Raw genomic sequence first — 26,638 nt, 5'->3', positions numbered from 1 at the left:
ACACAACTGCCTCAAGATTAACACTGCTGACCATTGCCCCAGTGCAGAAATTCAATTTAAGGCAAAGCTCAACAATTCTGGGCACAGCTCCTTCAACTCAAGAAATGACCCATGATATCCTCTCATGGTTACTTTCTGAGGTCATTTCCTTATCACCTTTGAGCTCCACCTATGACTTTCATCTCTTATGCTTCTTCCAAAAAACTACAAAGAATAGAAAGGAGAATCTATATATTTCTAAGAAAAGAAAACCAATGCATTTCATCATTAAATAATAAAGGGCTTTTCTACCTTATTATTATCCATGAGCTTGTTTTTGTTTTGCCTCTGGGGTGTACACCACAGCAATTCTTTATTATATGCCCAATGTCTAACATGATACTTATTTAAGTCACAGTAAGAACGACTTAATTCTTGTTAAATTCAATATCATTCATTCATTTATTTAACCAGCATTTAAAGAACTGTTATGTGTCAGACGATTTTAGAAGCTCTGGATACAATATGAGCAGCAGACGTAAAATAACTGTCTGCTGTGATTTGTACTCACTGAAACTCATATGAGGATTGGTCCCCAATTTAACGGTGTTGAGACGTGGTGAAGACTTTAAGAGGCATTTAGGGTCATGAGGGACCTGCCCTCTGAACAAATGAAGGCTTTTCTCTCAGGAATGGATTCTCTCTCTCAGGAGTTTGGCTCCCTTTTCTCTTTGCACACATCCATTTGCTCTTATTCTTTCTGCCATGAGTAGAAGCAGTACAAGGCACTCAACAGAAGCCAAGCAGATGCCAGCACCTTGCCCTTGGACTTCAAGAACCATGAGCTAAAATACACTGCTTTTCTTTATAAATTACCCAATTTCAAGTGTTATAGTAACATAAAACAGACTAAGACATGGTCCCTTTGTATCTTATAAACTGATGGGGCAGGATATACAGATGATCAACACATGAACAACATAGCAGATTGTTTCAGATTCCTGCAAGTAGAATGACTGAGATTAGGTGATAAAGGAAAGCCTTACTGGGAAGGAAACATCTGAGATATGACCTGAATGACAATGAGGTAAACACATGGGAGACAGGCAGAGGCAGCAGTTAGTACAAAGTGAAGCAGGAAGGAATTCTATTTAAACAAACTAAAAAATGAGTAGAGTGGTTTCAGTGGTACAGTCATTGGGTAAGGTAGTAGAAAATGAAGTTTGAAAGATAGAAATGGCTAGATTATGTAGGTTATATGGCAAAGAATTGGTATTTTATTCTGAATTAAATATCAAGTGCTTTTAAGAGTGATGCAGTCAGCTTTTAAAATATCACTAATGGATGTGGAAAATAGAATAAAACAGGGGTTAAGCATAAAAACAGTCATAGTAAGAATCTCTTTCAGAAGTAGGAGATGGGGGAGGGGGAGTAGGAAAATGTTTATAAATGGATACAAAATTTCATTTAGATAGGAGGAGTAAATTCAAGCAATACAGTGTTTAACATGGTGATTCTGGTTAATAACAATATATTGCATACTTCAAAATTGCTAAAAACCTATTTTAAATGTTCTCACTACAGAAAATAATTCATGTTAATTAGCTTTGAGTTAGTCATATCACATTTATACTTACATATAAACATCATGTTGTACACCATAAATATATATAGTTTGTATTTCTCAATTAAAATAAAGAAAAATATAAGATGATGGTGGCCTGGATTATGGTGGTACATCAAAGCTATACCAATGGTGAATAGTGAACACATTTGATATATATCTTAGAAGGCAAAAGGATTTGCCAGTGGATTGGATGAGGTTGTGAAAGAAGTGGAGGAAACAAGAATGACTCCTAGATTTGTTACCAGCAGCTGGTGGAGTAACAATTGCCGGTCACTTGTCTGGAGAGAAGAGAGTGTGAGTTCAAGAGACAATGTGGTAGAGGAAGATCAAGAATCCCTCTATGGCCATGTTCAACTGATATCCAAGTGAAGAATTCACATTAGAAAACTTTCTTGGTGATTTAATAATGAGCATGTTTCTCAAGTATGGGGCCTGATTGGGTAGGAAGTCAGGGCTAGAGGTAGGTTTAGAAAGTATGTGTGTGCCCCTGAGTTTTAGTTATGCCTAAGTGTCCAACTCCATTGCCTGTTGTCTTAGGTGCTTCCTTAATTAATGATGAAACTTGTTGTTAAGTTGTTCTTGTGTTAGTGGTGGTGGTGGTGGTGGGGTCATCCCTGACATCCAGATAGCACTTAAAATCAAGATACTGGATGAGACTGCCTGAAAAATGAGCATAGATATAGAAGAGAAAAATTCCAAGGACTGAAGTGATGTTTAAAGTTTCAAAGGGAAGAAAGATGTAACAAAAAGAGACAGAGAAGTCAATGGAAGTCAACCAGCTGAGAGGAAGCCAGTGAGTGTGTTGTCCTGGAAGCTAAGAGAAAATTGTTCTTTAAGGTGGGAGTTGTCACTCATCCCGTGTTTTTGAAACATAAACAAACATGAGGACAGTTAGAGGACCAACAAATTCAGCAATCTGAAGATCACTGGTATCCCTGAAAAAATTGTTGGTGTGGAGAACTAGGGAAAAAATGTGATGTGAGGAAACAAGAGATATGCCTACAAAATTATTTCAGTAAGTTTTGCTGTGAAGGGGGACACAGAAACGGGGCGACAGCTGAAGTTATTATGGGATTTTTTTAAGGTAAGAGATTATTACAGCATGATTATGTGCTTATGGGCATGACCCTTTGAAATGCTTTAATGTGTTGTAGGAATCATTTTACAGCCTTGAAGCCGTGTTTCCCTTAGCAACATTTTCTGTATGTCTTCAAGTGCTTAAGATACCAAAATCTACATTATTATTTCCCACATATGCTTCTATTTTCATTTTCTTATTCCACTTTTTGCATGAACCTCAGTAACATTTTAAGCATCAATCATAAACAAACTTGTGAATAGAAAGAATAGCTATCTTTTGAAAGAATTTGTCACTACTTGTACAGTCTTACAAATGATACTTAAGAATGTGTTACACACTTTTTTTTAAAGATTTATTTTATTTATTTGAAAGAGTTACACAAAGAGAGGCGGAGAGACAGAGACAGAGATAGAGATGGTTGATCTGCTGGTTCACTCCCCAAATGGCCGCAACAGCCAGAGCTGAGATAATCTGAGGCCAGAAACCAGGAGCTTCTTCCAGGACTCCCACATGGGTGCAGGGACCCAAGGACTTGAGCCATCCTCTGTTGCTTTCCCAGGAGCACCAGCAGGGGGCTGGATAGGAAGTAGAGCAGCCAGAACTTGAACCTGTGCCCATATGGGATGCTGGCACTGCAGGCTAGGGCTTTAACCAACTGCGTCACAGTGCTGGCCCCCTGACATTTTGAAATTTGAGTACTGTTTATACCCCTTGTCTATACTTTTGAGGAACAATGGTTTATCCTTTTACTATTTGTTGAATTCTTTATTTAGTGGATGGTTAAGCTTGTGATTATAAAACAAACTAAAAGTACATCATTGTCAAAATTAAAAGAAAAAAACAGGGAAGAAAAGGGAGGTTGGGAGCATGGGCAGGAGGGAGGGTAGGTGGGAAGTTAGCATTATGTTCTTAAAGTGTATATTTGCATTACATGAAATTTATTCATCTTATATAAATAAAAAATTAAGAGATATAGAAGATACTTCAATATATCTTCTAATCATCAATTCTCCCAAATAATGTTTTTGAGGTAAAGCAAGGGACTTGGGGCCGGCGCTGTGGCTCAGCGGGTTAATGCCCTGGAAGCACTGGCATCCCATATGGACGCCGGTTCTAAACCTGGCTGCTCCACTTCCTGTCCAGCTCTCTGCTATGGCCTGGGAAAGCAGTAGAAGATGGACCAAGCCCTTGGGCCCTTGCACCCATGTGGGAGACCAGGAAGACGCTCCTGGCTCCTGGTTTTGGATCGGCGCAGCTCTGGCCGTTGTGTCCGGCCGTTGTGGCCAATTGGGGAGTGAACCAGCAGATGGAAGACTTTTCTCTCTCTCTCTCTGCCTCTCCTCTCTTTGTGTAATTCTGACTTTCAAATAAATAAATAAATCTTAAAAAAAAAGCGAAGGATTTAACAATCCCACCCACAGCTAATTTTCAACATGTCTAGCCAATGGTGAGAATGGGTGAGATTGTCTAATCAGACCTTTAAGCTGTGAAACAGCAATATCATTCATTGGTGCTTTGTATCTGTCTCCTTTTGTAGGATAACCTTGACTCTTCATCATTGCACGAAGTTCACTAAAGAAGGACTTGATCCGTTCTTTCTTTCTCCTTTCAGGTCTACCAGGTACATCACTGGTGGACAAAAAGTAATCAGAGTTACTAAAGGTAAAGATGGGGCTGGGGATTCAGATCGTGGGACACTAGAAGGAAGAGATAAGAAGAGAGAAATGTTAGTATCAATATTTGGGAAAAACCTAGTTCTTCAATTACTCATAGCACAACAGTAACTGTCACTGTTAAAATAAGGAAACGAAAGCCAACTTTATCACCGTTAAACCATGAGGCCCTTGAGAGTGGAGACCATATCTGTTGCCCTGTCTTCTAGAGTAAAGGCCAGCACAATGTCTGGCATGGTAAACTAAGCTTTGCATAAATAAATTGTCAGATTCATTTTAATTTAAATGAGTGAGTCTGTTCCACCACATAGTCTTACCTGCTTTAACAAGATTACTTCTATTTAAAAATTCTAAGTGGTCTATAATTATTCAAAAGTCTCTCTCAAAGCCAATGCTGCATCTCAGAGAGAAAACTGGGTAATAAAATACTAATTGAGTTTTTTTAACCTTTAAAAACCGCAGAACATGCTGAATGTCTTGACAAAAACCTTTTTATTGAGTTTATTTTGGATGTTTTGCTTGGGAAAATAAGTTAATTTGTGTTCTCAAATGTAAATGAATTAAAGCTGTGGGCAAACCAAAGTTGAAAAACAGGCTTCTAGACATATCAGGAAGTGTATACCCATCCATTATTTAATGATCACATTTATTTAGCATCAGCTCTTGGCAGGCACTGTGGAAGTCATGGAGGACACAGTTTGATGAAGGAGGCTGTCAGATACATAGGTGATGTGCTAAGTATTACAATAGAATTGGGGCTGGGGGTTAGGAAAAACTCATTGGGGAAAACACATTTTTCCTGAGTGAATCAGGCTTCCCTGAGGAAGCAGGATTTTGCAAGATGTGAAATAAGAAAACAAGATGGGGGAGAGGGCTATAACAAAAATATCAGTCAGTTATGAATTCTTACGCATTCTCGTTTTCTCTGTCTCCCTCGTCCATTATTCAGTAATAAAGAATTCTGAAATGAAAGAGCAACATTTCACTAAGAAATCAGCTTACTGTGCAGCATGGTGAAGCAGGAAAACTAGTCATAATTCTCAATTGCTTATTACCTTTCCCTCAAGGAATAGATACTTCACTTCTTTTAAAGGTAGGATTTCATTAAGTGCCAATAACCATCTCATATATTATGCAGATGTTGAAGACTTGCTTTATTGTGTTATCCTCAATGAATATTTTGACAATAACATTACAATTGAATATATTTGTAAAAGTTACAAAAATATTGTTAAGTTCCACAACTTAATCCAAAAGTCCAATATCTGTGGGTTTACGTCCATACCCTTAAATTCATTTAACTTTCAGTAGCTTCAAGGACACTTACGGAAACAAATATAGATCAGTTTGAAAGCTTCATACATAGCATGTGCATGCCACAAAAAACAAAATCTGCATTTCCTGTTTATGTCACCAAAAGCCTGGCCATATTAAAACAATGGCCCTGAAGTCATCAGTCTTCTACATAGAACTGTATAATCAGACTCACCCACCACTTCAAGGTCAACACCTCAAAGTAGAATTCAATGACTTTCAAATACATATATTAAGGAAAAAAAGGTCAAAATATAGCAAACATCCTTTAAATGTTCTCAAAGTAAGTGTCAAATAATTAAATTAGAAATCAGACAAAAAACATAGATCTGGATGTTTAGAATTCTAAACTAAAGTATTATAAGAATAGCACAGGGTCAGGTCCTCCACTGTGGCACAGCAGGTTAAGCCGCTGCTTGCAACTCCTGCATTCCATATCAGAGTGCCAGTTCCAGTCCCAGCTGCTCAGCTTCCAATGCAGCTCCTCACCAATGTGCTCGAGAAGGTAGCAGAAGATGGTCCAAGTACTTGGATGCCTGCTGCCTATATGGGAAACCTGGATGGAGTTCCTGGCTTCTGGCTTCGCCCTGGCCTAGCCCTAGCCACTGCAGCCATTTGGGGAGTGAACCACCAGATGAAGATCTGTGTGTCTCTCCCTCTCTGTTGTGTCACTTTGCCTTTCAAATAAATAAATAAAATATTTTTAAAAGACATATTTATTTTACTTGAAAGGCAGAGTGACAGAGAAAAAAGGAGAGGCAGAGAGAGGTCTTTCATCCATTGGTTCACTCCCCCAATTGGCTGCAGCGACCAGAGCTGTGCCAATCCGAAGCCAGGAGCCAGGAGCATCTTCCAGGTCTCCCATGCGTGTGCAGGGGCCCAAGGACTTGGTCCATCTTCTACTGCTTTCCCAGGCCATAGCAAGGAGCCGAATTAGAAGTGGAGCGGCCAGGACTCGAACTGGTGCCCATATGGGATGCTGGCACTGCAAGTGGCGGCTCCACTCACCACGCCACAGTGCTGGCCCCAAATAAAATATTTTTAAAAAGAATACTATGAGGCCAGCACTGTGGTGTAGCAGGTAAAGCCACCACTTGCAGTGTGGCATCCCATGTGGGTGCTGGTTTGAGTCCAGGCTGCTCTACTTTCTATGCAGCTCTCTGCTATGGCTTGGGAAAGCAGTGGAAGATGGCCCAGGTACTTGGGCCCCTGCACCTGCGTGGGAGACCCGGATTAAGCTCCTGGCTCCTGGCTTTGAATGGGTCCAGCTCCGGCCATTGCAAAGTGAGCAAAGTCTGAAAGAAGACATGACCAGCATGTCAACATTACTAGAAATGCTAACAGAGGTTCTTCACGTAGAACGAAAACGACACCAGGTAAAAACTCGGATCTGCACAAAGGAATGAAAACCACTGGTTATAATATTTATGTAGGTAAATAAAATATAATTTCTATTCTTTAATTTCTCTAAATGATAACTGATGTAAAAGCAAAGTACAAACAGTCCCTGACTTATGATAGTTTGACCTACAATTTTTTTCATTTCATAATGGTGCAAAAATGAAACATATTCAGTAGAAACCATTTCCCTTTCAGTGAATTATTCAACAAATCCCATGAGACATTCAACACTTCAGATGATTTTGCCCAACTGTAGGCTATAATTAAGTGTTCTGAGTGCATTTAAGGCAGGCTAAGCTGAGCTATGGTATTTGATAGGTTAGGTTTATTTAAATGCATTTTTGATTCACAATGGGTCTCTCAGGACACGACCCCATCATAAATGGAGGAGTTTTTGTCCTACATGGTTTATAATATATGTTGAGGCAAAACCTGTGATAACAACAGTATAAAGGGCAGGAGGGTGGAAAACACCCTACTGTTACAAGGTTCTTACATTATACATGAAGTGGCACAATATTAATTCATTGCAAACTAATAACTTAAAATGTATGCTACAAATTGCTTAGAGCAACAAATAAAAGACACAAAGACACAGGTTATAAATAAAAAGAATAGCTGAAATGGAATACTAATTAAATAGTAATTTAATACAAAAGAAAACCAAAAAAGGGTGGGAAGGGGAACAAAGATCAAATAGGACAAACAGAAAACTTAACAGCAGAATGGGAGACTTAAAGCTAAACATATTAATAAGCATATTGACTGTCAACAGACTAAGTAAACTCATGTAAAGTCAAAAATCAAGACCAAACTACATGTGTCTGTACAAAACATAAATCAGTTATAAAGACACAAATAGGTTAAAAATAGAAAGACTATGTAGCCCCAATGATAAGGGCTTGAGTGGGTACATTAATATCAGAGAAACTGGACTTTCAGATAAGGAATATTATCAGAGAAAAAGAAGAGACACTTTTACTGAGAAAGCCAATCAGCAAGTCCTTACAAACTTAATTACAAAGCTTTACAATGAAGTGGACACTGAAATAAACCAACTCCCAATCAAAAGTTAAGAGTTCAACACTCCTCTCTCAGTAATCAACAGATGAAATAAACAGAAAACAGGTAAGGACACTGAAGACTTACACCACCACCACCAAGTCAGCTTTATCTCCACTTATGTTTACGGAACACCAGTCCAGGCAACTGTAGAACACGGAACATTCATTAAGATTCAACTCACACTGGATCATATCAGCACTTTCAATAAATTTAAAGTATTAAAATAATACAGACTATATTCTCTGACCACAACAGAATTAAATTAGAAGTCGATAAAGGGGCTGGTGTTGTGGCATAGCAGGTTAAGCCTGCAGCTGCAAAGCCCACCAGTATCACATATGGGAGCTGGTTCGAGTCCCTGTTGCTCCACTTCTGATCCAGCTCCCTGCTAATGCACCTGGAAAAGCAGCAGAAGATGGCCCAAGTGCTTGGGCTCCTGCACCCATGTAGGAGGCCCAGAAGAAGCTCCTGGCTGCTGGCTTAGGCCTGGCCCAGCCCTAGCCATTTCGGCCATTTGGGGAGTGAACCAAGAGATGGAACTCTCTCTCTCTCTCTCTCTCTCTCGCTCACTCACTCTGCCTTTCAAACAAGTAAATCAGCCTTTAAAAAAATAAAAAGAAATGTATAACAAATAAATATAAAAAATATCTCCCAAATAAGATAATTCTAAAAAACTTGTAGGTTAAAGAAGAAACTCCAAAGGAAATGAAAAAATATTTCAAATTGTTCATAAAAATCCATTTTAAGACCCCAAACTTAAATAAATAATCTGATTTTAATTTATTAAGATTATCTCATATCTTTATGATATTATCTAGTTCCACCAAGAGCAGTTATATTTATCCAATTATTCAAATATCTTCCTCATGTTTTTAGACAGAATTTAGAGGTTTCTACATATAGAAAAAAACTAAACACTGCTTATTATTTCATTTAATGAAAATATATAGAACCATCACAGGGAAAACAGTAACAGTTTATTAAAGTGCACATAATAGAGGACCTAAATAAATGGAAAGATATGCCCTGTCTGTAAGCAGAAAGTGCCAATATCATAAACTTGTTAGATTTACCAAACAAATGTATAAGTTAATTTAATTCTAATAACAACTCAATAGGGTTTTTTTTTGTTTTGCTTTGGTTTTTTTACTATGTAAACTTTACAAATTAACTACAAAATTCCTATGTAAAGATCCAGAAACATCTAGAATGATTTTGAAGAACAATGTAAAAGATGTGCCCTGCTAGATAGGAACACTTACTACAAAGCTGTAGTATTTAGACTAGTAGATAATGCTGTAAGACATGTATACGTTAACAGGACAAAGAGCCAACAGAGGACACATCTCTACATAAAATGAAATTTGGTTTATGACAAAAGAGGCATGGTAAGTTTAAACTTGTTACCATGAAAAATGTGTGTGTGTGTGTGTTTAATACAAAGTATTCTGTGTTTGGGGGAAATAAAATTTGTTTCCAAGCTCTTTAGAGACAGGAGCCATGCTTTGATAACTCCAACAGCACCCAGTTCTATAGAGAGCAGACAAAACACAATGCTAATTAGCTGATAATTGTCCTTACCCACTGAACAGAGCAGGCACAAATGCCTAACTGCTAACACACCTGCTTACCTTTTCCACTCAACAGTCCATTCTAAAATAACAGACTCAAAAAACTATACTAGTGAAATAATGAAAGGTAGGAAGGCTAATTAAAAGCTCTCAGGCTTAGAGTAGCCATGCTTGCTATGCAAACAATAATTTGTGAGAATAGCAGTTATGTACTACCCACCATTTTCCAAAATCAATGGGAAATAATCTAAAATATCATCAGATTTTAATGCTGAGGTGTGATACAAAGGTTAAGAGGGTCTTTACTTAGTTGAGGGTTAAGCTTATGATTATCAAATAAACTAAAAATATGTCACTGTAAAATTTAAAAGAACGAATAAGAAAGGAAAGAGGGCAGGAGGGTGGGGTGGGAAGTATTACTATGTGCCTAAATCTGTATATATGAAATACATGACACTTGTTCCACTTATATAAATTTAAAAAATAAAAAAGATCAAACTTGCAAAGATTTCTTCTGCTTTAAAGATGGTGGCAGGGCATGGTTCTCAGCCACTTTTAATTTTCTGGGAAAAAAGTGTGTGTGCATGTGTGTGTGTGTGTCTGTATGTGTGTATACAGGACTTATTTACAAAAGAGGTTAGTTCCAGAGCGTCAAATATTCCACCATCCCTTTAAAGTTCCAAACAGTTACTACACCAGCAGCTGTGGAAGATGAGAAACTAAGCCAAATAGCTAAAGAGTAACACAGTCACACCCCTGGGGATATAAACCTAGAAGTGCAGAGGAAAGAGCTTCAGAAGGAAGATTGTAAAATGATAATTCAAGGAATTTACTTACATATTTCAGGGCTGATGACCTTTACATCAGATTCTTTACATAAAGTCTAATAAATACATGTACTCATTCACCTTTGCCTATTCTGCGTGATGATTTGTAAAGTTGGATTTAATGTGGCTCCATGTGAAATCTCTACACTTGTGGCATTGTTCAGTTTGCAATACAGTAACATTTTCCCAGGACTAAAAGTCCATGCTTCCTTTACACTCCCTCCCAAGATTACATTTCTTATTTCATGGCAAGTCTCAGCATTTGTGATACTTGGTAGATTTTTCATGTGCATTTTAGTAATTGTGGAGGGCTACTGAAAAGCATGTTTGTGAAAAATCTGTACTATCAGAAGTACTTGTTATAATATTTGCTGAAAAATAAGGTTACAATGCCATGTATCCCATAGAAACCTAATCATATAAAACATGATAAGCTAATAAAACAAATAATGAACAATGAACACAGGAATAGAAACAAAGCAAAATCTTTTGAGATGTCTTTGGTTGCTGTCACTATGTGTGATTAAACTATTTTTCTCACTTTTTAAAGTTTATTAGAACTGGGAAATTCAAAATTAAGAAACGCCTCTCAAAAAATATGGACACAAGCTGTGTGAACTTTGATGGATCACTTAACCTCTACGAGTGTCAATTATCTCAACTATAAAATAGGAGTTATAATATCTACAAGTCCAGGTCTGTGACAATTATGTTACTGTATATAAGTGGCTAACACTATTGCTTACATCAGCCATCCAATAAATTGTGATTTTAACTTGAGGTTAGTAATAGCACTAGAAACTGTAAAGGACTATGAGTGGGATGCACTGTTCTCAGAGGAGAGCATGATGGAAAAAACAGCAATATAAGGAGCTTTCTTGATGTCCTTTGTTGAGACAAGAATGAGACAACCATGTGGAGACTGATATGCATGCAGTGGGCCAGCTGGGTAAGTCTAACACATCCTAAAGAAGTGATGTTCCAGAGCTGGTGCCATGGTGCACTAGGTTAGTCCTCCGCCTGTGGCACCGGCATCCCATATGGGTGTCGGTTCTAGTCCCGGTTGCTCCTCTTCCAGGCCAGCTCTCTGCTGTGGCCCAGGAGTGCAGTGGAGGATGGCCCAAGTGCTTGGGCCCTTGCACCCATATGGGAGACCGGGAGGGAGCACCTGGCTCCTGGCTTCGGATCGGCGCAGCTCTGGCCGTTGCGGCCACTTAGGGAGTGATCCAACGGAAGGAAGACCTTTCTCTCTGTCTCTCTTTTTCTCACTGTCTATAACTCTGCCTGTTAAATAAATAAATTAAATAAATAAAAAAGGAAGTGATGTTCCAAGTCTTGGTACTGAGTCAGGGTATCACGGCACCTGCTGTCAATCCTCAGAATGCGTAACATGTGAGAAAACAGCAGGACTCTTTGTGCTGGGGGCACAGAAATGACACGTTCTCCAACAGCACGCAGCAGCCCAAGGGTAGGTACAGAGGACAGGGATGGTCAGATTGACCCTTCCTCTGAGTTTTTCTGAGCACCAAGGAAAAGAGGCACTAAGAATATTGGCTAAAAATGGGACTTTAGATGCTGGATCACGATCTGAAGACTCAGTAAAGAAGTTGCGGCAGGGATGGGGGACGCTCACTGAGAAGAAAATAGAGTGGTCAAGGAATTACAATAAATCTTGAAGAGGCAAATAGCAGGGTTGTTAAAAGTGATGTATCAAAAAAAAAAGTGATGTAGCAGGTTAAGTCACCACCGACAATGCAGGCATCCCATATGAGCACTGGTTCGAGTGCCAGCTGCTACGCTTCCAATCCAGCTCTCCACTATTGTGCCTAGGAAAACAGCAGCAAATGGCCAATGTACTTGGCTCCCTGCACCCACACAGGGGATTCAGAAAAAGCTCCTGGCTCTGGCCTGGCCCAGCCCTGGACGTTGCAGCTTTTTGGACAGTGAACTAGTGGATGGAAGAATGATCTCTCTCTCTTTCTCCCTCTCTCTTCTTCCCTCCCTCCCTCCCTCCCTCCCCTCCTCTAACACTGCCTTTCAAATAAATAAAATCAATCTCTTTTTTTTAAAAGTACCAGGAAAAAAAAGTAACACAAGGATAGGAGTTCTGGGCACAACTGAGGAGAATTAAGTTGAAATGTCACCAGTAGTTTCTGCTGATGCCAAGTTCAATCATGAAAATATCCTATTTTCCACAAAGATAGAGAAAGAGAGAGTATATCTGCACTCTTCCCCATCTGTGCTCTGCTGATCAGTCTGTCCTCTGCCTGTCAGTTTGCCAGCTCAGTCCCACAGACAGGGAGAAGGAAAGCCCTATGGCTTCCCAGAGCAGTAATGGCCAGAAAGTGTTTGCCTCATGTAAACATCATTTAAAATGTTTATATGGAATTTTAAAGAAAACCAGAGAGGGTATGAAGAAAAGCAGAATGTAGAGATGAATACATCTCTGGATATTACTCTGGCTCTAATATTTGTTTATTTTAAAGTAAAAACCTCCAAGTATTTAAAATGCCATTGAGAAAATAATTATACCATATTTTGTAGTTATAAAATCTGCATTCTATTATCATGGATCAGCTCCTTCCTTACATATAGAGAGACACATACACATTTTTAATAAGCAATTATTCAAGTAAAGGAAAATAAGTCTGAAACCTCAATATGGTTCCAGGAATATTTTTATGAAGTTTGTAGGGGTTATCACATGATGACATATCTCATCAACTAGAATTAAGTCATATAAGGTTTACTAAACACAAAAGAAAGAATGAGATACTTAAAATTTTTAGGCACACGTAATGGTGTTAAATGTGTATGGCACAAATACATTAACCATGTCAACGGAAATTTCCAACTGATTTTCAATCAAAACTTCCTTCAAAAATTAATTTATAAGACTGTACTTCACTAGTTCTTCATCCATTTTAAGTGAACAAAAGTGTCCAACAGATAATATTAAGAATAAAACTTGACTTAGATTGGATTGTGGAATACACATGCCACACACCATGTTTAATATGCCAAGAAGGGACAAGCGGCAAAGTCATGCACCAGAAGAGATCCAGAAATAGGATCAGGTTTGCTGGTTCCTTTGAGATAGCCCTAGTGGAATGGGTTTGCTTTTCTCTAACCTTAGTTCTTTCAGCAACCACTTACTACACAGCCATAGTCCCTGGCTTGAGCTAGGTTCTAGGGGAAGCCAAGCAATGAAACAAATGAGTCCAATTCATTGGGAACATATGCATGCACATGTGCCACACACATGCACTCATGAATACACACATACACACACACACACACACACACACACCCCTGCACAGGTAAAATGCCTACTCTTTCCTAGACGAAAACTCAGACACATTCTGAGAATAGTCTGTGATTCCTTTAAAGGATAAAGTCAGATTATTTTGTGAATCTTGTATCCCCTATACCCCAAACTATGCATACAGGAAAACTTATTCTGAGTTGATGTTTTGTGTCCAAAAGAATTAAAGAGCACTAGGTCCTACCTAAAAAAAAATGCTGATGGACGGACAAAGGTTTTTGAATACCTCTCACATAGCTAATCCTATTCCCAATAGGCACCAAAAAGGCAAGCCCAGATCTGCAAATAAATAAAGTGGGATCCGAATGTGTATCAATTATTGATCTTCCACTTTGGGGAATTCTATATGGCATGTTCTCTTAGCAAAAAAGTTCTCTTAGATCCTTGAATATTGTGGTAGAATGTCTCAAGTTTTTAGATGATCTAATAAAAATTTCTGCAGGACCTAAAAATAAGATCAGCATTCAATTAAATTCTTAACCGTGGCCTTGTGACAATTAAGTCCTTGGAAATTCCATGAAGGCCTTCCAAGTTCCTGCCAGTCCTGAAGCATCTCAGCAGTTCATTCAACCCTTGTCCCAGCTCCCCAGGCAACACAAGGTTTGTGAGGAACACTGGCATCTACATGAATCCAGTGATTTGGGGTAAAGGAGCTGACAGTGCTGGACGAGAAGCTTTATACAAGATGGCGTCTGCAGCCACTGGGTAATGGGTACAAAGGACCTCAACTGGGAAATGCAGAGGAAAGCACATTTTACACAGAAAACAAATTCTGAGTGAGGACCCTCAGGTGGAACATCACGGTATAGTGAAACTAAAATGTCCACACTGCTTCCTAGTAACTTCCTTGGACAAGTTACTCTACATCTCTGGGCCTGTTTCCTCTTATGTAAACTGGAAATAATAATGAAAAAATGAATGTCAAGGTGCCTATCCTAGTAATAGGCAGGGGAAAACACCTCATAGTAGAATACTGGATACTAGATAGGGGCTGCAGGGAGGACCTGATGGAGAGTTATTGCTTAACAGGTACAGAGTTTTCCTTTCAGATAAGAAAAATTCTAGAGATAGAACAATAGGTGATGATTCCACAGCAATGTGATCGTACTTAATGTCATTTGATTGTATGCTTAAAATGGTAAGTTTTATGGCCAGCGCAGCGGCTCACTTGGCTAATCCTCCGCCTAGCGGCGCCGGCACACCGGGTTCTAGTCCCAGTAGGGGTGCCGGATTCTGTCCTGGTTGCTCCTCTTCCAGTCCAGCTCTCTGCTGTGGCCCGGGAGTGCAGTGGAGGATGGCCCAGGTGCTTGGGCCCTGCACCCGCATGGGAGACCTGGAAGAAGCACCTGGCTCCTGGCTTCGGATCAGCGTGGTGCGCTGGCCACAGCAGCCATTGGGGGGGTGGGGATGAACCAACGGAAGGAAGACCTTTCTCTCTCTCTCTCTCTCACTGTCTAACTCTGCCTGGAAAAAAAAATGGTAAGTTTTATGATATATTCATTCTACTATGCACGTGTATATCCACAATTTAAAAATGGGAAAAAAAAAACTAAACAGAAACAAAAAGTATTAGGCTCACCCAACAAGCAACACAGTGTGACTGTAATCATTCAAATTATCTAGGAAGGCAGTTAAGGAGTAGAAGCAAAGAACTTTCAAAGTAACCAGCTGAGAAGTGTGAACTTTATCTACAACAAGTGCCCTCTGGGAACAACAGAAAATCCTATGAATTCAATTATTCAATTATAAACAAGTCATTGATATATTTTATAGATTACTCTGTGTGTGGAATGGAAGGCTACAAAGAAATTAATCCTGAAGAAAGTCACACCAATTAGATCCTTGTTACTTAAAAAGTACAATCCCTTGCCCAGGAGGAAATTCTTGGGCTGCCCTACCTAAGAATTGGAATTACCACCATAACAACATCTCTATTCTTTAGAAATATTTATTCATATATATATTTGAAAGTCAGAGTTACAGAGAGAGCGGGTGAGACAGAGAAGAGAGAGATCTTCCATCTGTTGGCTCAACCCCCAAACGGCTGCAACATCCAGGGTTGGACCAGATCAAAGTCAGAGGACAGGAGCTTCTCCCAGGTCCCCCACGTGAGTGCAGGGGCACAAGCACTTGTGCCATCTTCTGCTGTTTGCCCGGGTGCATTAGTAGGGAGCTGGATCGTAAGTGGAGCAGCCGGAACTTGAACTGGAGTGCATTTGGGATGCTGGCACTGCAGACGGTGGCTTAACCTTCTGAGCCACAGCACTGGCTCCAATGACATCTCTAAACAATGCCTGTGGATACTAACTTTGAGAAGCACTGGATAAGAAGACTCAAGGAGTTCAGCTGGGAAAGGCTTGACAGCACCAGAATTCAAATCAAACAGTCTGCAAACATTTTGCTTAATCATTTCTGTAGTGCTTCTCAAACCTCAGGGAAACAAGATTTTCCTGTCTGGCTACACTACCCACTTTTTCTCTGAGTTATTAAACTCTGGGATGATTTCTCTTAAACCTCTCTAAACTATTTTGGAAGTTCAACTGATGTGGAAGGCAGCATATAAATAAATGAGAAACTTCTGAATCCAATTCAAAACAACTACTCTCTGGACAAGACTACCTAAACATTCATAACAGCCTTCATATCCATTCTAGTCAAAGAAAGCTGTCTGCTACCCTGTTGGATGCAGTCTTTCACATCTTATCTCCCAGCCTTTGCCTAATTTGTTTTTTTAAAAAAATATATTTCTTTTATTTAATTGAAAGACAGAGTTACAGAGAGAGAGAGAGAGAGAGATCTTCCATCTGCTGGCTCACTCCTCAGATGACTGCAACAGCCAGAGCTGCATTGACCCGAAGCTAGGAGCCAGGAACTTCTTCCAGGTCTCTCACTCCGGTGCAGGGGCCCAGGGACTTGGGCCATCTTCTACTACTTTCCCAGGTCATAGCAGGGAGCTGGATCAGAAGTAGAGCATCCAGGACTCAAACCAGCGCCCATATGGGATGCCAGCTCTGCGAGCTGGGGCTTTAACCTGCTGCGCCACAGCACCCGCCCCAGCCTTTGCCTAATTTGTACATGAAGCCCCTAAGTAATCTACTCCCTCTTCCATAGTCAAAGTGACTGTCTCGGAAACAAGCATTTAGTTTAGTGGTTAAGACACCTGCCTCCCACACTGGAGTGCCTGCGTTTGATCCCTGGATCTGGCTCCTAACTCCAGCTTTTTACTAATACAGACCTTTTAGAGGCGGCAGTGATGGTTCAAGTAACTAGTTCCTGAAACCCTCAGGAGACCTGAATTGTGTGCCCAGTTCCCAACTTAATCCTTGGCCCAGTCCTGGACATTGTGGAGCGAACTAGCAGATGAGAGCTCTGTCTCTGTCTTCTCTCTGCCTCTCAAACAAATATTTTCTTTTAACAAAAAGGAATGTCTATTCCAAGCCCCTTTCCTCTAGAATCCCAAGATTCACAGGAATTCTGCTGATCAGCATTAAGGAGGCAGTTTAATGTTGATTCCTTTCCCTTCCTCATTTATCAAGAGAATTCAAAACTCTCCTCCCTTGATTGAAAAAGACAAAAGTTTTTTCTTAACTGTTTTTTCATTTATTATATTGTCATCCACTGAAAGAAAGTCTTTATATTAATCAATATATTAGAACAGAAAATCCCAGTTTGTGACAATGAGCATCATAAATGTATTACTGCAAATGAAGGTTGTCACATCACCTTCATAACTATCTCTTCCTTCTCTTCCTTGTTTGAGCCCATCTGACCAACATCTGTGGCCTGTCTATGGACCCACCTCTGCTCTGTGGCTCACACCTGCCTGCTCCTGTCAATCCTCAATGGCCTCAATGACCTCTATCCTCAATGGCTTCTAGCTCAGGCCATTTCATTTCATTTCCTGAAACTACTACCTCCTCCTCCATAGTCTCCACTCTTTTCTTAAATTTTCAGTTTTATTTGAAAGGGAGAGAGACAGAATGAGAGACAGAGACACACAGCCAGGATTGGGCTAGGCTGAAGCCAGGAGCCAGAAACTCAATCTGGGTCTCCTACATGGGGAGCAGGACCCCAAGTATTTGAGTTTCATCTGCTGTCTCTCAGGGTGTACATTATCAAGACTTATACTCAGGCACTCCAACTTATCTGTAACTTATCTGCTGCACCAAATGGCAGCCCCCTATGGTCTCCACTCTTGCCCCCTCAGGTCCATCTTCACCAAGCTGGCAACACAATGTAACACAATGACTTGATTCTGCCCTTCCTTCTGAAACCCTCCCCCGGAGCCTCCATAATCCCAGACTCACACTCGGCACAAAGTAACTTATTTAATTCTCACAAATTGCTTTTAGATATACCCTGAAGTTGTCATCTTCACTTTACAGATGAGGAAACTAAGGCACAGAAAGGCAGCCTAAGATTATCCAGCTAGTGAGTGGTATCAAAGATTTGAGTTCAGGGGCCGGCGCCGTGGCTCACTTGGTTAATCCTCCACCTGCAGCACCAGCATCCCATACGGGCGCCGGTTTCTAGTCCCAGCTGCTCTTCTTCCAGTCCAGCTCTCTGCTGTGGCCCGGGAGGACAGTGGAGGATGGCCCAGGTGCTTGGGCCCCTGCACCCACAGGGGAGACCACGGAGAAGCACCTGGCTCCTGGCTTCGGATCTGCGCAGCTCCGGCCGTTGCAGCTAGTTGGGGAGTAAACCAATGGAAGGAAGACCTTTCTCTCTGGCTCTCTCTCTCTCTCACTGTCTAACTCTATCTGTCAAAGAAAAAAAAAAGATTTGAGTCCAGAAAGTCTGATGTCAGGATGAAAGGCTACATTAGACTACTTTCCATACCTATGTAGTTCTTTCCAAAACATCGTCCTGGATTTCCCCTAAGTCTTTTCTTTAAATATCCCTGTTACAAATTTTGTTCTTTAGGTATATTTATCATATTCTTCCACTAAAATGTAACTTCTTAAGGGCAGGAAAGTGTTATCCAACTTTCTATACCCTAAACCATCTAGAAACATTCTCCATACACACAAATCACTGGATATTTGTTCAAACCAATTAAAGGTGTGTAATTAAAAAGATGATGTAGAGAATTTGGTGCAAACTATTTGACCTTTTGCAAAGTTTGCAGTGACAAATATGATTCTATATACTCATATGGCAGAGAGGAAGTGAGCGTTTAGAATACCAAAATTAAAACTATACGATCCTAGAGTTTTAGAAAACAAATTATTTTGAAGAAATCCAGCCAGGGCTAGCACTGTGGCACAGCAGGTTAAATTCACAGTCTGCAGCACCAGCATACCGTATGGGCTCTGGTTCAAGTCTTGGCTGCTCCACTTCCAATCCAGCTCCCTGACTATAAATCTGGTAAAGCAGTGGAGAATGACCCAGGTCCTGGGGCCCCTGAACCCTGGTGGGAGGCCAGGAGGAAACTCCTAGCTCCTGACTTCGGCCTGGCCTACTCCAGTCATTGTGGCCATTTAGGGAGTAAACCAGTGAATGGAAAAATCTCTCTGTCTCTCCTTCTCTCTCTGTAATTCGGCCTTTAAAATAAATAAATAAATCTTTAAAAATTTTTTTCAAGTCAAGACTTAAAAAAAAAAAAAAGAAATCCAGTCTATTTCATTTCCAAAGTACATTTTGTGTGAGGCTTACCAAGGCCACCTGACCAAAGTTGTATCAAAGGGTTACATTGATAGTGGCCTGTAAAGGCGTTTACAAGACCCGTGGATTCCAGGTTTCTTGCCTCTAGTGGTTAAAGAGCCATTTCACACTATCTATAACTGTCCAGGGCTACTTCGATCCCCAACAGGTAAAGGAATTTGATTTCTACATCTCTGCGGGACTTCGCTTTCCGGAAAGGGAGAATCGATGTGAAGTCTGCTGCTCAAGTGTGCCCATTATCTTCACTATTCCCAAAAGACAAACAACAACAAAACCTAGCAACTAAGCCTTCTAAAACTCAGGGTGATAACAAAGATTTTTATAACTTGAAGTAGAATTCAGTCAACCTACAGAGCATGTTTTTCATTATATTAAGTATGTCTTAATATTAAACACAGAAATCAGTCCTCATAGGAAGCACTAGCCCTTGAGCTAGGGAAAAGGAGCCCTAATAATGAAAAGTGCATGGGGACAGAACTGCTTTTCTTCTGAATGCCCGCTGTGGCACTATCCTGCCCTGAACGAAGCCTTCTATCTCTATTACTAAAGCTAGCCTCAACTTCCAAGTAAGAGTGATCTACTGAGGAGCTCATTAAGAAAGTTCACAAAGAAATACCAGAACTATTTTCTTGGTCTCTACATTTCTAGCTATACCATTGTACAACAATCTTGGAATTCCTATTAATGCATGAAATTTGTCATCTTCAAATTGACATTTTATAAAACCTGAGAAATAACAGGAAAAATCTTTTAGATTTTTAAAAATTTCCTTCAGATTTAATCTGAGTTCTTCTAGGACTAGGGCATATGAATGCACTAAGAAAAGCCAAAGTTCTGCAGTTATTCTTAGTGCATTCAAGGCGTGCCTACTCCATGCTAGAACTGGCAGTGCCAAGCATGAGATTGTAGAGCTAAAAAGGACGAAGTCTCTGCCCTCATGAAGTCCACAGTCAATAAGGAGAGACATTTAAACCAGTAACTTTAATCCTAGTTAAAAAGAATGGTATGAAGATTAAAATCTATGAATTCTAAGTGGCATGATAAACTCAAAACTAACACAAACTTTTCAATTTAATTACCAAGAGTATTTTACTCTCATTCTCCTTTGAAATCACAAAGAAACAAAGCAGGAAATTGCTAGAAATCTGTCTTCAAGTTGCTTACTCTAAGAACCCCTTCTGGGCTGCCACTGTGGCACAGCTGGTTAAGCAACAGCCTGCAGGGCCAGCATCACATATGGGCGCTGTTCGAGTCCGGGCTGCTCCACTTCCCATCCAGCTCCCTGCTAATGTGCCTAAGAAAGCAGCAGGGGACAACCCAAATGCTTAGGCCTCTGCAGTCACGTGAGAGACCCAGAAAAAGCTCCCGGCCTGGACTAGCCCAAGCCATTGCAGCCATTTGGGAAGTGAATCAGCAAATGGAAGATCTTTTTCTTTCTCTGTCCACCTCGTCCCCCTCCCCTGCCCCCAGTAGCTGCCTTTCAAATAAATAAATAAATCTATTAAAAAAAAAAAGAGTTCCTCTGGGCCAATTCCGTGGCACAGTAGCTTCGGTCCTCCACCTGCGGTGCATGCGTCCCATGTGGGCACTGGTTCTAGTCCCAGCTGCCCCTCTTCCAATCCAGCTCTCTGCTGTGGCCTGGGAAAGCAGTGGAGGATGGCCCAAGTGCTTGGGCCCCTATACCCGCATGGGAGACTGGGAGGAGGCACATGGCTCCTGGCTTCGGATTGGCACAGCTCCGGCCATCTGGGGAGTGAACCAATGAAAAGGGAACCTTTCTCTCTCCTTCTCCCTGTCAAATAGATAAATGAAATCTTTAAAACAAAATTAAAAAAAAGAGTTCCTCAGAAATGAAACCTTCCTTATTATGTGATTTTTTAAAAGATTCATTTATCTATTTGAAAGGAAGAGTTACAGAGGCCAGCGCAGCTCAATAGGCTAATCCTCCACCTAGCAGCGCCAGCACACCGGGTTCTAGTCCCCGTGGGGGCGCCGGATTCTTTCCCAGTTGCCCCTCTTCCAGGCCAGCTCTCTGCTGTGGCCCGGGAGTGCAGTGCAGGATGGCCCAAGTGCTTTGGCCCTGCACCCCATGGGAGACCAGGAGAAGCACCTGGCTCCCGCCTTCGGATCAGCGCGGTGCGCCGGCCGCAGCGGGCCAGCCGTGGCGGCCATTGGAGGGTGAACCAACGGCAAAAGGAAGACCTTTCTCTGTCTCTCTCACTATCCACTCTGCCTGTCAAAAAAAAGAAGAAGGAGAAGGAGAAGGAGAAGGAGAAGGAGAAGGAGAAGGAGAAGGAGAAGAAGAGTTACAGAGAGAGAGGGGGGTGGGGAGAGAGGTCTTCCATCCCTGGGTTCATTCCCTAAATGGTTGTTTTCCCAGGCCATAGTAAAGAGCTGAATCAGAAAGCATTTGATAAAATACAACACCCGTTCATGATGAAAACTCTAAGCAAACTGGGTTTGGAAGGAACATTCCTCAATACAATCAAAGCAATCTATGAAAAACCCACAGCCAACATCCTATTGAATGGGGAAAAGTTGGAAGCATTTCCACTGAGATCTGGTACCAGACAGGGATGCCCACTCTCACCACTGCTATTCAATATAGTTCTGGAGGTTCTAGCCAGAGCTATTAGGCAAGAAAAAGAAATTAAAGGGATACAAATTGGGAAGGAAGAACTCAAACTATCCCTCTTTGCAGATGACATGATTCTGTATTTAGGGGACCCAAAGAACTCTACTAAGAGACTATTGGAACTCATAGAAGAGTTTGGCAAAGTAGCAGGGTATAAAATCAATGCACAAAAATCAACAGCCTTTGTATACACAGACAATGCCATGGCTGAGGAAGAACTTCTAAGATCAATACCATTCACAATAGCTACAAAAACAATCAAATACCTTGGAATAAACTTAACCAAGGACGTTAAAGATCTCTACGATGAAAATTACAAAACCTTAAAGAAAGAAATAGAAGAGGATACCAAGAAATGGAAAAATCTTCCATGCTCATGGATTGGAAGAATCAATATCATCAAAATGTCCATTCTCCCAAAAGCAATTTATAGATTCAATGCAATACCAATCAAGATACCGAAGACCTTCTTCTCAGATCTGGAAAAAATGGTGCTGAAATTTATATGGAGGCACAAGAGACCTCGAATAGCTAAAGCAATCTTGTACAACAAAAACAAAGCCGGAGGCATCACAATACCAGATTTCAGGACATACTACAGGGCAGTTGTAATCAAAACAGCATGGTACTGGTACAGAAACAGATGGATAGACCAATGGAACAGAATTGAAACACCAGAAATCAACCCAAACATCTACAGCCAACTTATATTTGATCAAGGATCTAAAACGAATTCCTGGAGCAAGGACAGTCTATTCAATAAATGGTGCTGGGAAAATTGGATTTCCACATGCAGAATCATGAAGCAAGACCCCTATCTTACACCTTACACAAAAATCCACTCAACATGGATTAAAGACCTAAATCTACGTCCTGACACCATCAAGTTACTAGAGAACATTGGAGAAACCCTTCAAGATATTGGCACAGGCAAAGAGTTTCTGGAAAAGACCCGGGAGGCACAGGCAGTCAAAGCCAAAATCAACTATTGGGATTGCATCAAATTGAGAAGTTTCTGTACTGCAAAAGAAACAGTCAGGAGAGTGAAGAGACAACCGACAGAATGGGAAAAAATATTTGCAAACTATGCAACAGATAAAGGGTTAATAACCAGAATCTACAAAGAGATCAAGAAACTCCACAAAAACAAAACCAACAACCCACTTGAAAGATGGGCCAAGGACCTCAATAGACATTTTTCAAAAGAGGAAATCCAAATGGCCAACAGGCACATGAAAAAATGTTCAAGGTCATTAGCAATCAGGGAAATGCAAATCAAAAGCACAATGAGGTTTCACCTCACCCCGGTTAGAATGGCTCACATGCAGAAATCTACCAACAACAGATGCTGGCGAGGATGTGGGGAAAAAGGGACACTAACCCACTGTTGGTGGGAATGCAAACTGGTCAAGCCACTATGGAAGTCAGTCTGGAGATTCCTCAGAAACCTGAAGATAACCCTACCGTTCGACCCAGCCATCCCACTCCTTGGAATTTACCCAAAGGAATTTAAATTGGCAAACAAAAAAGAGGTCTGCACCCTAATGTTTATTGCAGCTCAATTCACAATAGCTAAGACCTGGAACCAACCTAAATGCCCATCAACGATAGACTGGATAAAGAAATTATGGGATATGTACTCTTTAGAATACTATACCGCAGTAAGAAACAACAAAATCCAGTCATTTGCAACAAAATGGAGCAATCTGGAACACATCATGCTGAGTGAAATAAGCCAGTCCCAAAGGGACAAATACCATATGTTCTCCCTGATCGGTGACGACTGACTGAACACCAAGAGGGAAACCTGTTGGAGTGAGGTGGACACTATGGGAAACGGTGGCTTGATCAGCATAGCCCTGACTGTTAATGAACAACTTAATACATTATCCCTCTTAGTAGTTTTTTTATCTGTTCTACTTAATATGACTGGTTTAGTTCTGTAATTGATGCACAGTTATTCTTAAGTATTGAAAATTAACTGAAATGTGATCCCTGTTGAACATGGGAGTGGGAATGGGAGAGGGAAGAGATGTATAATTTGGGACATGCTCAGGCTGACTTGCCCCAAGTGGTGGAGTTGGAAGCATACCAGGGGATTCCAATTCAATCCCATCGAGGTGGCATGTACCAATGCCATCTCACTGTTCCAGGTGATCAATTTCAGTTCACAGTTGGTCATGGTGGAGGGACTGGGAGTCAAAGGGAGCACATAGACAAGTCTAGTACCTGCTAACGCTAACCGATGGAGTAAATAAAGGAGAGAGTGATCCAACATGGGAAGTGAGATACTCAGCAGACTCATAGAATGGCAGATGTCCTAAATAGCACTCTGGCCTCAGAATCAGCCCTAAAGGCATTCGGAGCTGGCTGAAAAGCCCATGAGAGTATTTCAGGCATGGAAAGCCAAGACACTCTGGCAAAAGATCTCTGTGAGTGAGATCCCAGTGGAAAGAACAGGTCATCAAAGAAGGAGGTGCCTTTCTCTGAAGGGAGGAGAGAACCTCCACTTTGACTATGACCTTGTCTAAACAAGATAAGAGTTGGAGAACTCAGAGGGTTTCCATAGCCTTGGAAACTCATGACTGGAGCATAGGGAGATTACTGATGCCATAGACAGGAGTGTCAATTGGTAAAGTCAGCAACAGGAGTCACTGTGCACTTACTCCTCATGTAGGATCTCTATCCTTAATGTGCTGTACATTGAGATTTAATGCTATAACGAGTACTCAAATAATATATTTCACTTTGTGTTTCTATGGGGGTGCAAACTGTTGAAAGCTTTACTTAATGCATACTAAACTGATCTTCTGTAAAAAATAAAAGAAATTATCAATTCCCAACTTGACTCTCACTGGGATTAAACATGACAATAGGTCTGATCTGATTTCATCATCATTTAAAAAAAAATCATCTATTATTTTTCACTTTTTGTTTCTGTGTGGGAGCAAACTGTTGAAATCCATACTTAATGTATACTAAGCTGATCTTCTGTATATTAAGATAATCGAAAATGAATCTTGATGTGAATGGAAGGGGAGAGGGAGTGGGAAAGGGGAGGGTTGCGGGTGGGAGGGACATTATGGGGGGGGGGAAGCCATTGTAATCCATAAGTCGTACTTTGGAAATTTATATTCATTAAATAAAAGTTAAAAGAAAAAAAAAAAAAGAAATGGAGCAGCCGGGACTTGAACCAGCACCTATATGGGATGGCAGCACTACAGGTGGCAGATTTACCCACTAAGCCACAGTGCAGGCCCCAATTTTTATAGCAACAAATTGCCCTTTTAATGGGGCTCACACTCGACCATATTCACTGAATTTTGATTTAGAATAGTGTAAAAATTAGAATTATCTTCCCTATTTAACATACAAAGAAAATGAGGTTGAATGATTTTAGCCAGTTTTCACCAGGCTACCCTGAGAGTCAGTGGCAATGTTTGGGTATTTATTCACGGTAGTGTGCCAACTTTTTACTCCTTGGCATTGACCCTCTTTCAACCCTCTTGCCCATCTGCAAGTGTCACATGTTGTCTCCCCTCCCTTAAACTCCCCTGATTCCCATCTGTGACCTTTCAGCCTACTAGGAATAAGCATGAACATCCCATGTTTCCTCCAAATTGCGTTTCCTGCCTATCACCAAATTACTTTGATGTTCTATAGCAGTCACATTTATGTCCAATAACCTTTCTGCAACTGATCATGCTCTTGAAACCTAAAAAATCATAAATATGCTGACAGACTGTCTATAAACACATCAATGTCCTTTGCTGAAAAAAATAAGGGCATTTGGTTTCCATCATAGTGGAGAGTCCAGTCCCTTGACAGTGACTGCTGAGACACAAGATTTAAATATTCGAGAGCTCATGCTCTAAACAGTAAAGGGTGACGCCAGTTACTGATTCCAGACAGTATCAAGGCCGAAGCACAACAGCACTCTGGACTTTGTAGAAGGTGATAATTTTGGAATAAATTCTATCATCGCCTCTCAACTCTTCTCCCCCTCCAGTGTGTGGGTTTCAAGTCCCTGCAACCACTTTCCCCAACCAATAGCTCTTTCACAGCTTCTGTGGCTGTTTGCTGAATGTGGCATATGAGTGGACTATGGCACTGAACTAATTGTAATACTCTCATATCCACTCAATATCCAAGAACATGTTGTGAAGAAAACTGTCCTGGAATGTTTCTCAGAATGATTTTTACACAGAGGATGTTCTCTGACTATCCACTCTTCACACATCCAAACTCTGTCCTGTCTATTTTGGCTGTGCAAAAATGAGTCAATAGAGCTGGCTGCTCATTGCTTCTCATTCCAGGCTTAGCCGAGGGCCACTCTCATCCTCTACCCTGCTCTGTTACTCTCTCCTCATTCATCATTTAGTTCTCATAAGCAAATAAGTAAACCTGAGAACTTACCAAAAATAATAATTAAAAATTGTAGAGACTAGCACTATGGTCCAGCGGCTTCACCTGCTG

At 40.7% G+C, this 26,638-nt stretch overlaps 1 protein-coding gene across 1 annotated transcript in view; it reads right to left on the bottom strand.

Annotated features, from left to right (window-relative positions):
- PASD1 (PAS domain containing repressor 1) overlaps window positions 1-5,324 on the bottom strand; it is a 53,170-nt gene extending 47,846 nt beyond the window's left edge. Inside the window, exons 1-2 of the mRNA XM_017350860.4 lie at window positions 5,271-5,324; window positions 4,165-4,316 (exon numbers count right to left, since the gene is read on the bottom strand). Of these exons, the coding sequence (XP_017206349.1) occupies window positions 4,165-4,316; window positions 5,271-5,302 (184 nt within the window). The 5' untranslated portion in view covers window positions 5,303-5,324. The remainder of the gene's footprint in view (window positions 1-4,164; window positions 4,317-5,270) is intronic.
- Between the last annotated feature and the right edge of the window lie 21,314 nt (window positions 5,325-26,638).

The sequence above is a fragment of the Oryctolagus cuniculus genome, chromosome X, assembly GCF_051225735.1.
Source record: "Oryctolagus cuniculus isolate XC-2025 breed Fujian yellow rabbit chromosome X, ASM5122573v1, whole genome shotgun sequence".
Classification (NCBI taxonomy): Eukaryota; Metazoa; Chordata; class Mammalia; order Lagomorpha; family Leporidae; genus Oryctolagus; species Oryctolagus cuniculus.
The sequence above is the reverse complement of the archived record's forward strand: the minus strand, read 5'-3'. Positions and strand labels throughout refer to the sequence as shown.